General features: G+C 40.6%; 1 protein-coding gene across 1 annotated transcript in view; it reads left to right on the forward strand.

Annotated features, from left to right (window-relative positions):
* The first annotated feature begins 670 nt into the window (after positions 1-670).
* The window catches only part of LOC149303223 (ADP-ribose glycohydrolase MACROD2-like), an 806,633-nt gene continuing 792,940 nt past the window's right edge, over positions 671-14,363 (forward strand). The window contains exons 1-2 of the mRNA XM_089481386.1: positions 671-716; positions 6,231-6,344. Of these exons, the coding sequence (XP_089337512.1) occupies positions 671-716; positions 6,231-6,344 (160 nt within the window). The remainder of the gene's footprint in view (positions 717-6,230; positions 6,345-14,363) is intronic.

Genomic DNA, 14,363 nt, shown 5'->3' on the forward strand with positions numbered 1-14,363 from the left:
GAGGGATTTCAGGGAAGGGAATAGGTATCCGGGTCCCAAAAGAGAGGGACTGTCCAACCTGAACAGGGACACATGGCTTTTTCCACTACAGTGATGCTTCGCTGCGTGTTTCTTGCACGCCATTTACTTTAGCTGTGCCTCATCCCGCTCAGAGGACAACAGTAACACAAACTACTGAAATGTCACCGCAAGTGTCACCCGTCAGCCCCGTGTCCCTCTCACCCCCCCCCCCGTTACGCCTTTCCCTATTGGTCTAGCTCCTTCCCCTCTCTCACTATAACTCCACCTCCATACAAGCTTCGCGCACGCGCCTGGCGCTCACTCGCTACCCCCCGGTGACGAGCCTTTCCCATTGGCCAATAGCAGCGCGGCATAGTCCGGCCCTGCAGGTTGTGCTGGGGGTAGTGGGAGGCGTGACCTGCTTGACAGGCGGAGGTGGCATAAGCTAGGCGCTCTATCTGCTCTGTAGGTGCAGCTGGGGGAGCATCCTGTGGAGGGTCTGCCTCATTTGGTACCCAAGAGAAAATACACGTACATAAGCCGGGCCTCTTGATAGTGTTTTTGCTTTGGTCTCCCCACCTCCCTTGTGTGTTCTCTCTCCCGAGTTCACAAACACCAATTTCCCGTGAGCCTGGGGAACGTGCAGCAAAAAGCCAGCAGCCACAACACCATGCAGTCCAGCAACAAGAAGAAAAAGCTATGGATAGAAGAGAAAGGTAGCTACCAGCTTGTTGTTTCCCGCTTAATGACGGAGACGCGCTCAGCCCCTCATCCATTCCTCACCATCGTGCCTTTTGTCTTCTTCGTTTATTTCTTCATAAAGTCCTTTGACCGGGAAGACAAACATTTAGAGCTGAGCCCATAACCCCCTCCGAGTCCGGCCCGTTACCTCACATTCCGTTTCATGTGATTCGCGGTGGGCTCTGCAGCTGGGCGCAGCGCTTACGGACTGGACAGGTGGCTATAATAAGATGGAAATAGGCTAGTGTTCCCAGAATGCACTGGGACGCCGAGCAGGACCGGAGACACGTGTGGCACAGACCTGGCACCTCGAATTGTCATGTGTGTCTATTTACTATAGGAGGCAGGGCATGCCGGGGCAAAGGGCATCTCATCACGTGGACCGCCCTGCTTGTTATTACCCCCTGGCAACAGTGCAATGTGCACATAGCTTCCTCCCTGGCAATGAAAGAGTCAATGCGCAGCTCAAAAGTTTGGTTCCTTTTTTGTTTTCGCAGCTCTGGCCCCTCTTGGACTGCATCCCGTGTGTTGCCGTGGCCTCTGTGTTTGTTCACATTGCCAGCATGTTCTTTCCAGGGCTGTCATAACTCTAAAGCTTTCTAAAGACATACTTTTCTGCGCTGATGACAGTACGCGTGAATGTATGTATGTATGTGTGTGTGTGTTCCAGAATGTTGTCTTATATAAGTCGGTTGTTGTTGCTTTTTTAACCACTCTGGAAGTGAATAGGTTAATGTTTCATGGAAACGTAGAATTTGCCCGCAGATCAGCCCCACTCGGCCCATCTAGTCCGTTCATTTATTCTGCTGGAAAGACTCGGACCTTAATTAGTCCTTAGATTCATGAGGCAAATATTGCATGCGTGTTTAATAGTGATACGCATAGTGATAGTAAGCAGCACTTTGGTGGCTTTACTCCGGGCATTTATACCAATGGAGTATCCAAGGAGAGGGGTACATCTAATACTTTTTGGGGCTGCAGCGATTAATGACGCCAGTGAATTCCTGTTAGTTGTAAAAGAAATGCCAATATTTTAAATCGGTACAAGCAGGGAGTAATTAGTTAAATTAAGCAGTTTCCTACACTTAATCTGAATTTCTAGTATGGAGAAAAATAAACTGGTGCAAAGTTTGAGAAAAGGCTTTTAACACCGTAGCAATTAATGGAATTGACCAATCAGCAATAACATTCTGTTTGTTGCTATGGTGATATGATCATTTCTTGTTTTTCCCAATGTCCCGTAGTTGTGGACGGACACACACACACACACACACACACACATATTTATATAATGTCTCTCTGCTTTTGTTGTATCAGATGATGTGAAATGTTTACTTCCCGTAGGCCTTTGCCGCGTTTGTTGCTTTTGAGATCTCTGCAATAAGTTTACTTTTTCTGCTGGCACGCCTTGCCTGAAGTGAAAGCAGCGAACTGCATGACCTGCGTTCCTTGATGTGTGGCATGGTGACCTATGATACGCCTGTGTATTTATAGACTAACGGTGCAAAAAGTTCCAAGCAAAACTTAAAGGTCCCTTTTTGCTGGGCTGTTGAACGTCAGGAAGGGGTTATTGAGCTAGGAAAAGTTAAATGGACACTCCAGCCATCATATGCACTGTATTGCGTGTGGTCCCTTTTACATTTTGTGTGGTCGAGTTTACAAATGCATTGCAAAATCCCCTCGTGTGTATTTGCCCCTTTCCACACACCCATCTAGTTGACAAAATGCCTCTACCTGAATGCAGGGGTTTGAAAGTGCTGACATCAATTTAATTGGGATCACTTCCCTGCCACTGATTGACTGCATGAAGCAGCCAATCACAGGCAAGCATAGTCAGACCATAGAGGAGTATTTACATTTTTTGGCCCGCCCCATCTCATTGCTCCACCTATCACTCCGCTTAAGCGCACCTTCTGAGAATAGGGGAAGCCTAGGGTTGGTGATGTCTGGGTGCAGTGTTTTTTCACTCAAACTTGCTATAACACACACTCACTCTACGCTTACCTGCACACACATTTTCTCCTGCTCCATCTCTGCCCCCTCCCAGGCGTCCCTAACCTGTGCTCACCCCTGAAACTCCCAGCACCATAGGTTGACACAAGCTCATGATAACCTCAAATGCTGACAACATACATGCACAGACATGCTACCCCTACACACATACTCTAACAATACATACTGATATACAGGCTCATACTAATGCCATGACGTCCTATTCTGCTGCTCATAGTCCGCATGTTGAGCCTGAGAAAGGGCTGACCTAGTGCTATGCTGGTGGGGGGAGGGAACCTGGTGCTAGGGGCACGTGGGGCGCCTTTACACTATAACTACGCACATTACGTGACCTAAGGTGAGAGAGCAAGGTGGCTGTACCTGGTACACCTGTACCCGTACCCCCCTGATGGTTTCATCCCTGCAACATCCCTCTGTAATTGCATATCAAACCACTTATGAAGATGCAGAGTATCTGAAGCCTGATGTGCCTTTAACATCATTTTGTTCGACAGGTTTTTGAGAAACTTTATTTTATTTCCAGTATCCCCAAGTGACCCTGGTGGCTTTGGTCACAGTTAAGCACGTTTATGCCATTTTTAAGCGCCAGCATGTCTGTTACTCCTTATTCGTATAGCCAGTTTTTTATAATTATTATTGAAGTGCAAGTGTTTCCATTTCTTGTGAAGAGATGAGGTGGGGGGGGGGGGCAGAGTGCTCAGAAATCTTCCAATTTCAAAAATGCTAAATCTTCATCTTCCAAAAGAATTATCAACCCTCTACTTGCCTCCTGGAGCCCACTACCTCCACCGAATCACCAAAACCATTTTTGGTATGACTGTGGTTCTTGGTTATGCTCTTTAGGGCCCCTTAACAGTCACATGTTTAACAAGTTGTGATGTATTTGAAATTCAGATTTCTTTAACCCCTTAATGACAATTGCCGGTCCTGGCACGGCACGGAAAAGCATGTGCTTTACGACAAATGACGTGCCAGGACCGGCACGTCTTTAAACGGGTGCAGAAAGCGATCTACTATCGCTTTCTGCACCCAAAAAGCGTTGCTGAATGCCTCGACCTCGAGGCATTCAGCAACGCCGCGATCGGCACAAAGGGGCCATCTCTGGCCCCTCCACGGGGTGTCAACATCCGCCATACTTTGTATGGCGGCGGACGCCCGTTTTAAAAGCGTTTAGGAGGCGATCGACGATCGCCTCCTAAACTTAAATGGTGTCGCTGGAATGCCTCGATCAGGAGGCATCCAGCGACACCAAACACTAACCTTTTGATGGGCTGTGACCGCTCCGGAGAGCGGTCACAGCCGCAGCTGCCGGCAATCTTCGCCATCAAGGAAGATGGCCGCCGTCCTGTAACAGGAACCACAAATTTTAAAAGTTCGCTAGATAGTCCAGACCATCTAGAGAACTTTGGCTCCACTTGCAGGTTGAATACAGGTACTGCATTCACCATGCAAGTCAATGGAGCCCAGCTTTCTAATCACAGTGTGATTAGTAAAAATAAATTAAAAAATAAAATAAAATTAATAATAATTAGAAAAAAATAGTAAAAAAACAGTAAAATGTAAAAATCATTTCCCACTGATGTCACTATCAGGGGAACCTCCAAGTTGAAAAAAAATGTTAAATTTTTAAAAAAAAAAAATAAAAAAAAAAAATATATATATATAAAAAATATATTTTTGTGAGCAAGTCCTAAAATTAGCATATTAGCTTAAAACAATTCTCGCATGGAAAGAGTTAAAATACTGGCATATTAAATGCCCGTGGGGTGTCTACTTTTAAAAAATGTATGATTTGATGGGGTAAATTGAATGGGCCAGGTTCAACAACGTCCCAATTAACACGGGGGGAAGGATGGCCACACATCTAATTTCCAATTAGAAAAATGCACACGTACCAAATGTGGCCTTTTAGTTCCCCCAAAAAATGACACACCCATGCATGTGGGGTATCACTGCACTCAGGAGATGTTGCTGAACACATTATGGGGTGTCGTGTGACAGCGGCATATACCAGGAGCTGTAAATTCATACATAAAGTAGGTGTGTGTGGGAAAAATACACACACAAAAATATTACTGCAAACTTTGAAAAAATGCTGGTGGTAAAATATGTGCATGCAAAGAGTTAAAATACCAGCATTTAAAATACCCTGTGGTGTCTAGTTTTGAAAAATATATGGTTTTGTTGGGCACACTGAAATGGCCCGGCTCAAAGATGTACCAAATGGGGCATGGGCAGTGGATCCCAAATGCCAAAGTTCAACATTGAAAAAAGCGCATGCCCCAAATGTGGCCCTTTTGCCCCAAAACAGCCAGGCAAAATCATTCATGTGAGGTATCGCTGTACTCAGGAGATGTTGCTGAACACATATTGGGGTGTTTTGTGATAGTGACATATACGAGAACATTTTAATTCATACCTGAATTAAAATGTGTGTGGAAAACCAAATGCAAAAAAATGACTACCACAAAGTTTGACAAAGACTGGTGGTAGATATGGTGCATGGAAAGAGTTAAAATACTAGCATTTGGAATACCCTGGGCTGTCTAGTTTTCAAAAATATATGACTTGATGGGGTAAATTGCATTGGCCGGGTTCAAAGATACCCGAAATGGCACATGGGGGGAAGAATTACCAGATTTGGAAAAAATGGCTTTGAAATAGCAAAACGCTACCTGTACTTATTGCCCCATAATGGGTAGAAAAAAGCAAAAAAACATAAAAACATTGGGTATTTCTAAACTCAGGACAAATAGTAGAATCTATTTAGCAGGTTTTTTCATTACCTTTTATAGATGAGTAAAAGATTTTTCAACTAAAAGTTAGAAACAGTCATTTTTTTCTAAATTTTTCACCATATTTTATAATTTTTTTAATAGTAAATAATATGATACAATCAAAACAATGTCATCTAAAGAAAGCCCTTCTTGTCCTGAAAAAAACAATATCTAATGTGTGTGGGTTCAGTAAACGGGAAAGAAGAAAATTACAGCTAAACACAAGCAGCGCAGAAATGTTAAAAAGGCCATTGTCACAAAGGGTACAAAAAGTAAAATCAGCCTTTGTCTCGAAGGGGTTAAAACGCTGGCAATATGACTTTCGGTTTGTTTTGCACGGTGCACCAAGTGTGGTCTTATAAGTATTTTAACCCGACATTCAGCATTGTGGCTGTGAAATTAATATTGCCTTTATATGTCTAAGGGAATATCGGAAGGCTTGTGTATTTTTTTTTTTTTTTTTTTCTTTTTTCTTGCTTTGATTCATAATTCATGTATTAATCGACAAATTGTGAAATGTTTTAGTGAGTTTAAAGCTACCAGGGAGTAAAGTAATGAAGCGTTATTTGTACACAGAAATGATGTATATTATTTTCGCCTTTCATGCAGTTTTTGCATTTTGGATGCAAACTACTAAAAATGCTAAATTTTATACACAGGTTCTGCTTCTGTTCACTCTGTATTTTATTTATTGTACAGAACGCTTATTGAAGATGACACTGGAAGAGAGACGCAAAGAGTACAAAGATTATGTGTCGCTGGACAAAATCCCATCACTTAAGGAAGAATTGAAGTCTAAAACTTCAAACAATGGTAATAAATCTTTGATGCTGAGCTGAGGCACTTACAATGTTATAACGAGTATTTTTTTTCTCCTTACGCAGGAAATGACCATGTTATATGATGTGTACTTTTTTCTGAAAGATCTTTCTGCTACACTCCAGAAGATAAAACCTCTTCTGTGCTGCTGCCTCCTGTCGTGGAGAGCTCAAGTTTTGATTCCTAGCGGAAAATATTTTTTCGAGAGGTGTTAAAAAGCCTGACCGAGATAAACCTTTAGTTACTTGGAGCTTTGTTTGGAACAGCACGACAATGAATACTAAAACCCCATGTTGGCTTTCCTATACCCACTTCTTCCGGCGGCCCTCCTTCATGCTCTTCCGTGTAGATCTGGTTGCGTCCAAAACACGCTGTCAGATCCTCGGTGGGAAGCATGAAGAAAGTGAGCGCTGGCAGCTCGGGAAGGGAAAGAGATTTGTGGAACAATTCTGCAAACCTTACTTATAACAGTTATTTTTGGTTTTGTTCAATTTTGTAGTTTGTTCTAGGGAATCGTAGTAGTGAGATTGAGTTAAAAAGGGTTAAGAAAAATTAATTTGTTCTCAATTGCACTACATGTGTATTATTTATATACATTATCCCCCACCCATTTTTTATATTTATTTTAAAATATTAACACTCCATGTAAATGAATATGATTTCAAAATACAGCCCTGATGCCATGGGGGGTGACAAAAACAAAATGGTGAGAAGGTTGTAAAGATACCTATTTTCATGGGTATTTGTTAATCTCTTGATATGCCAAGAATAATACATTTGAAGAAAAAAAAAGACTACCACATGTCCACAAGGGTTAGTCGCTGTAGAATATGTTCTTTTAGTAGATTTATGATATATAAAGCAGGTTTTAGTAGGTGTGCGTTTAGAAGATTTCCTTGTCGTATTTGTGAAATTTAAAGGAAGCTGTCATATGCGTTAAAGTGCATTCGATGGCCATGGTGTCACCGTTAAGCTTTATTTCAGACTCTTAAAAGGGCACTCCAGCCATCACATGCAGTTCACTTGCCTCTTTCCCCACCAAGTACGAATGATTGCCTTAAAATGTATGCGTTACGTTTGGTGTGGATGAAAGAGCTGCTGTCTTTTGCCAGTGTATGCTAGGTTATAAAATCGAGCGGGGGAACATCACAGCCTCATAATGTGATGCGATAGCACATAGACATATTGCCCTGATAGGATACACAGCCAGATATTCCCCCATTGTACCCTCTTATTGATGCCTAAATGTTACATATACAGAGATAAAGAAAACAAGTGCTTTATTAAGTTTAGTGCGTTTTTTTTGTTTTTGCTAACGTGTGAAGAATTATGCGGCTGCTAGGCAACAAGATTTTTGTAAAACACATACTTGATTGGACTTTCTTTACCCTTGAGTTTTTAGTATATACTAATATATATGCTGCGCTGGATAGTTAGGTCTGTATTTAAGTGATTGATCTGGTTACCAGACATTTAGAACATGATGATGATACTGGGGAAAACTTTTTTTTTTTTTACTTCTTCTTTCATCTAACAATTAAATGTTGCTTTTCTTTCCACTCCAAGCATAGGCATGAGAAATTTTTAAAAGAGGCCTAGAGTAGTCCATCTTCAGAGCAGATAATTGGATTTTCAGTTTTGGAGATGACGGGCATATTACTAGTAACCGAGTCTGGAGATAATCAGTGCTAGAATGTATTTTATTAACCCCTTAATGACAAAAGCCCGTACATGTACGGACTCAAAATGCATTGTTTTCAATGGGTTTAGGGACCACCCATTGTCCTTTAAGGGGTTAAATATACCTGAAATCCCACAAAAAGGTCAGAATTTACTAAGCCAACTGCCTTTGAACATAAAAATATGTATATATAAACTTGCCTTTTTTGACCTTGCATCTGGATGCAGTAATGATATTTTATTTTGATGAATTTAAAAATGAAATGGGTAAAAAAAAGTCAATCTAGATAAATACATTCAGCTGCGCTTGATGCTCTCTGGTTGAGAACTTTATTGCCATGAAAGCTGTTAACTGAAGGTCACTGAGGTCAAACTCTATAGGCTTTTTGTGTAAAATGAACTCTTTACGTACAATTGATCTGTTCCTGCTTACCTTGTAATCAAGATACTTCCAGGATCGTCTACTAATTACCTGCAGCTTCGAAGGGGCAGCTATGCTGATATAGCCTTCTGCTCCAACTAGAACGCTTACTTTCTACAAGTACTTTCTCCATAAATACATTTAAATTATTTGAATATGTGCTTTCTTGATTTAGTTGTCATTTCAGCAGGATCTGCATGTTTGGGAATGCAAATTTATGAATAGGCTATGGAATTTTCAAATAGATGGGATGCAGTAAAGACCAACAGTTTTAATATTTAATGGTTTTTATTTCCCAGAATGCTTTTGATTCAAATTTTTTATAAAGCATATGTAAACATAATAGCTTCCTTGTATGGCTTTCATCAGATTTTTTTTTTAAAAGGAATTTTTTTTTTTTTTTATTAAACACTTGTTTTACATTTTTTTTTCTACCCCCTTGATGGATTCATTTTATTTTTTTTTACTTGTTTAAGCCCAAAGATTTATATAACATACAGAATCAGTAGAATATTATGGGAGTGTTGGTGCCTACAGCACATATACCAGCAGATTACTATAGATACTATAAACTTTTTTGCTTAAAAAAAACTATAAATGGGCATTAGGTTTGACTCAAGGCAAAGAGTTTGTATTGGTTTAGATTTTTCTTCTGTTCACTTATTTTGTTAAGTTAAAGCTGAACTATTATCATGTCTATTTGTGAAAGCATCCTTACTATATAGCATATTTTTCACATCTGCCAAAAACATTGACAAAGTTACATAGTACATAAGGTTGAAAAAAGACCCAAGTCCATCAAGTTCAACCCTTCTACCTAACCTTCCTATTCTTGATCCAAAAGAAGGCAAAAAAACCCTAAATAAGCTACTTCAAATTCTGCCATCAGGGGAAAAATTTAATCATAGTACCTTCTGTATTCTTGGATGGGCTGTCAGGGACAAAGTGGCCCTTTTTAAATTGGTGTTCTTAAAGCTGATTTAGTGGTTGGGAGACGTATCTGCTTTTCCATACATTTGTATTTCTATTATGTATGTGTTTTGGCTGTGAATGTGTAGTGGTTTGTATAGCTGGTTAGTCTAGTGTGATAATTGCTCCTATAAAGTACAGCGTATGGAATTCTTACAGAGCTGCTATTCCTTGTTGAATGACAGCCCTACTCCTGACGAAATAATAGTCATGTGAAAAATCAATTCAAGAAACTGCAAATGATACAAACTGTACGCTCTCCCAAAGCTGCAGAGCAGGAAACCAATATTTTCAACTGAAACAAACTGATCAAAAGTTTTTTTTTGTTTCTATTATGAGGAGCTCAAAATCTTTGCTTGCCATTTTACTACAACTACTTTCCATTTTCAGTGTTTTCCCACTGTTTCCTTAACCATAATTCTCCTTTTTTTTTTTTTTTTTCTTTTTTATTATATATTTTTTCAAGAAGCGAGAGCTTTCTGTTGAAACCATTTTTAGATGTATAGTTCAAAATTTGGTATAAATAATACATTAAAATACTGAAACAAACAATTTTGTCTAATGTTTTGCAATAAAAGTGTCCCCAAAATATTTCTAAAAAATTAAGAAGTTTTTCCACCCAGCATTCCATGTTTGTTTGTTTATTTATTTTTTTTTTTTTTTTGTAGCATTGTTTGCATAGATTACTTGAAACTGCAGAGAACCCCTCCACCTGAGGCTTCCGGCAGGGAAGTTAATGTCTCCTGCTCCGGGAACCGTTGGGTTAAGGGGTTAAAGTACGATAGTACAATAGTGCTATAGTAAAAATGTGAATAGTTGAGATTTAATGGTTTTGTTCCACTAAGGCAAAATATTACCGTATTTGCTCGATTATAAGACGACCCCTCAAAATCTAAATATTAATTTAGGAAAAAAACAAAAAGCCTAAATATAAGAATACCCTATAGGAAAAAAAGTATTACTAGTAAATGTTAATTCATGTAAACAATTTTTTCATATTTAATAAAAGCTATGATTGAGAAAAATATATTTTTTTATTTCCTTTTATTTGCCAACCTGCCCCCCCAGTTATGCACATCTGAAATGCCAGAAATGCCTTATACTCCCTATTTGCCACTCTGCCCCATGATGTGCCTTTTAACCCTCTATATGCCACTCTGCCTCCAGAAATGTCTTATACCCTCCTATATGCCACTCTGCCCCATGATATGCCTTTTAACCCCCTATATGCCAGAGTGGCATATAGGGGGTTAAAAGGCATATCATGGGGCAGAGTGGCATATAGGGGGTTAAAGGCATTTCTGGAGGTATATATATAACTGCTAACAGCAATCACACTCCTATCAAGCCAAGGCAGCCAGTACATGCTGGAACCTGGGGATGATAGGAGTGTGAGTACAGCCTCCCTATGCCATGCTACCACCACCACCCCCCTTAGACATCCATGCTATCACACACACACTCATTCACAAACATTTAAATACTCATTCATTCCATTAATCACACATACTCAGAAACCCTCCCCCACCCCCTTACCTGAACTGCAGATCTCTCACTCGAAGACTTCTGCAGGGGCCCGGCTGTGCGAGCAACTTATCTGGCCCCGCCCCCAGAGGAAGGAGGGGGAGGCAGAATTATGTGACACTCTGCTAGCTTCCTGTTCTCCTGCTGCTAGTAGAAGAGACGCTGCTCGCGACCAAAGCACCGGTAAGCAGCCTGGCCCCAGCGGACATTTTTTTGAGGTCTGATTAGAAGACGACCTCGATTATAAGACGAGGGGTATTTTTCAGAGCATTTGCTCTGAAAAAAAACCTCGTCTTATAATCGAGTAAATACGGTACGTGCATTCCTTAGTATCTTAAACAAAAGTTAACAAATATGTCATTTTAATCTTTCTTTAACCCCTTAATGACAGTTGACGTGCCAGTCACCGTCATGACTTTAAGCGGGTGCAGGAAGCGATCTACGTATATATATATATATATATATATATATATATAATGTGTGTGTGTGTGTTTATATTCAGCAGGGTAGATGGAAATACTTTCTGAAAATACACTATATGACCAAAAGTATGTGGACACCTGACTATCATACCTATATGAGCTTGTTGGTCACCCATGGACATTAATTTAGGTGGGTTGAGGTCGAGGCTGTGTGCCGGCCAGTCAAACTCTTCCAACCATGTCTTTATGGTCGTTGCTCCGTGCACTGGGACACAGTCCTGCTGGAACAGGAAAAGGCCTTCCCCAAACCGGTGACGCAAAGCTGAAAGTGTGTACGATTACCTAAAACGTCTTTGTATGCTGGATCGTTAACATTACACTTCACTGAACTGAGTAGTCTAATCCAAACCCCCAAAAAACATCCTACCTCCTCCACAAATCCTTACAGTAGGCACTATGCATTCAGACTTCTAGATAGTGAAGTGTGATTCATGACTCCAGCGAGAATGTTCCACTACCCCAGAGTCCGGTGGCGGAGTGCTTTACACTACTCCAGGTGATATTTGGCATTGCACATAGTTATCTTTATGCAAACCATACTTCCAAAGGCAGATTTTTATTTTTTAAATGTATATATTTTTTTTTTATATACATACATGCTCCAGCACTCGGCAGCTCTGCTCTGTGAGTTTGCGTGGTCCATCGCTTTGTGGCTGAGCTGTGGTTACTCATAGACTCTTCTACTTCGCAAACTGATGTGTGGCAAAGGTGGCATCCTATGACACTTTAAAGTCACTGAGCTCTTCAGTACAACCCATTCTACTGCCAATGTTTTTCTTTTGTGATGGCCGCATATTTGTCTGGTTTTATACACCTGTTAGCAATGAGTGCGGCTGAAACACCTAAACTCAATGAGCATACCTGGGAACTCTGGGTTTGACCTGGAGATTGCCAGGTGAGCACCGATTCTCCGGGTCAAGACCCGAATCCTCCGGGTCGCGGGAGTGGGGTCTTGACACGCCCCACTCCTGCCCATTTTCTCTTGAAATGGGGGTGTTGCCCATAGGCATCAGCGTGACCTCCCCCGACGTCGGTGGACAGTCCTGGCCGCGTCCCGCAAGGGAGGGCTCCGGGCAGCCGGAGCCAAGAAGTTGCCAGTTATGATGATTAGGAGTTGGTCCACATATCTTTGGTCGTGTTGTGTTTAGAATTAAAGGTTGTAGACAAAAATCTGTTGGGTTATGGTGGTGCATTTCATGCCACAATGATATTAAGTATTTGCTTAGCTCATTCCATTCTGGGGAAAATGTATGTATTTTTATCCTAAGTGCTATGCAATGCATTATTAAGATTTAATCGGCTGACATGTATTGGTAAAATAATAATCTTATTTTTAGGACACTGAATTATTCAGGCATTACCATTTATACAGTTTTCTGTAAATAGTAAACCGAAGTGTTCGGAGAAAAGGGAAAGTGATAAAACTCTGACAAGGACCTGGGAAATACCAATTAAATTTTAACCCCTTAAGGATCCAGGCTGTTTTTTTACTTTGTACACTTTTGCAGTGCTCGTGTTTGGATGTAATTTTCTCCTCACCCACTTAGTGAACCCACACAAGTTATATATTGTGTTTTTCAGGACATGAAGGGCTTTCTTCAGATACCATTCGATTATATTATATAATTTCCATCATAAAATATGATAAAAAATACCTGAAAAATCTTTCAAAAAAGCTAATGAAAAAAACCTGCTGAATAGATTCTACTATTTGTTCTGAGTTTAGAAATACCTAATGTTTTATATATATATATAATATATAGGCAGCAGGGGCAAATATTTATATATATATATATATATATATATATATATATATATAGGCAGCAGGGTCTAATATTAATATATATCGGCAGCAGGGTATAATATAAGTATATATCCGCAGCAGGGGCTAATATTAATATATATCGGAAGCAGGGTGTAATATTTCTATATATCGGTAGCAGGGTCTAATATTTATATATTTCAAATATAAATCATATTTCAATCACTTCAAAGAGATAAGTACATATGATGTAGTTAAAAATGCACGTCTAACGCATATATGTACCGTTTTATAATTGGCCCCCCTACTTTGGTCCCTGGCCCCCCATGTGCCCCCCTAAATATGATTGCTGGAGACGCCACTGGAAAGCTGGGCTCCATTGACTTGCATGGTTGAATGTAGTACCTGTATTCAACCTGCAAGTGGAGCCAGAGCTCTCAAGACTTTTCCAACTTTGTTATTAAGGACGCACCGCCATCTTGCAAGTGACTCCAGAGAGCGGTCACAGCGCGTCCTGGGGTGAGTGTCGGTGTTGCCGAATGCCATAGTTGACATGGCCCCTGATGCCGGTCTCGGTGTTTCTGAATGCGTTGACATCGATTTCATTACAGCAACACCGTTTAAGCAAAGCTTGTTTAATGGAATGACGTGTCAGGCATGTCATTGGTCATCATCTGACCATTTTTGCGTGACGTGCCTGACGTGTCAATAGACGTTAAGGGGTTAAAGAGATAGTAAACAGTGTATCCCATGGATCAAGTCGTGTGTGGGCCCAAAGACTGGTTTAGATGTTCAGACTGATGTGCTTTGGGTAAACACACAAATATCGGTCAAATGTTTTCTTGGCACATCTGACAACTTTAGTCTGCGTACTGTAGTTTAACCCTGTGTATGGTTTATGGCTTTTGACACATAAGGGTCAAAGAGATTCTAATTCTTTTCATGCATCGGACAGGGTGTTGCTTGCCAAAAGTGCCATGGCAATGAAGTGTTATAGCGCGTTGACATTGTGCAATGTAATGTGAATTACTTTATCACAAGGTGCCTTATCTTCCATAAAATCTTCTGTTTCTATGTAAGTTGGCATAAACTTCACGCAGACGCGGAGTCTCACAGATACAAGTTATTTATTGGTTTATGCAGCAGCATCGTTGTATGCCGGCGCTGTACAACAT

The sequence above is a fragment of the Sceloporus occidentalis genome, unplaced genomic scaffold (assembly GCF_023333645.1).
Source record: "Sceloporus occidentalis isolate IW3139 unplaced genomic scaffold, rSceOcc1.0.p SCAF_15, whole genome shotgun sequence".
Lineage (NCBI taxonomy): Eukaryota > Metazoa > Chordata > Lepidosauria > Squamata > Phrynosomatidae > Sceloporus > Sceloporus occidentalis.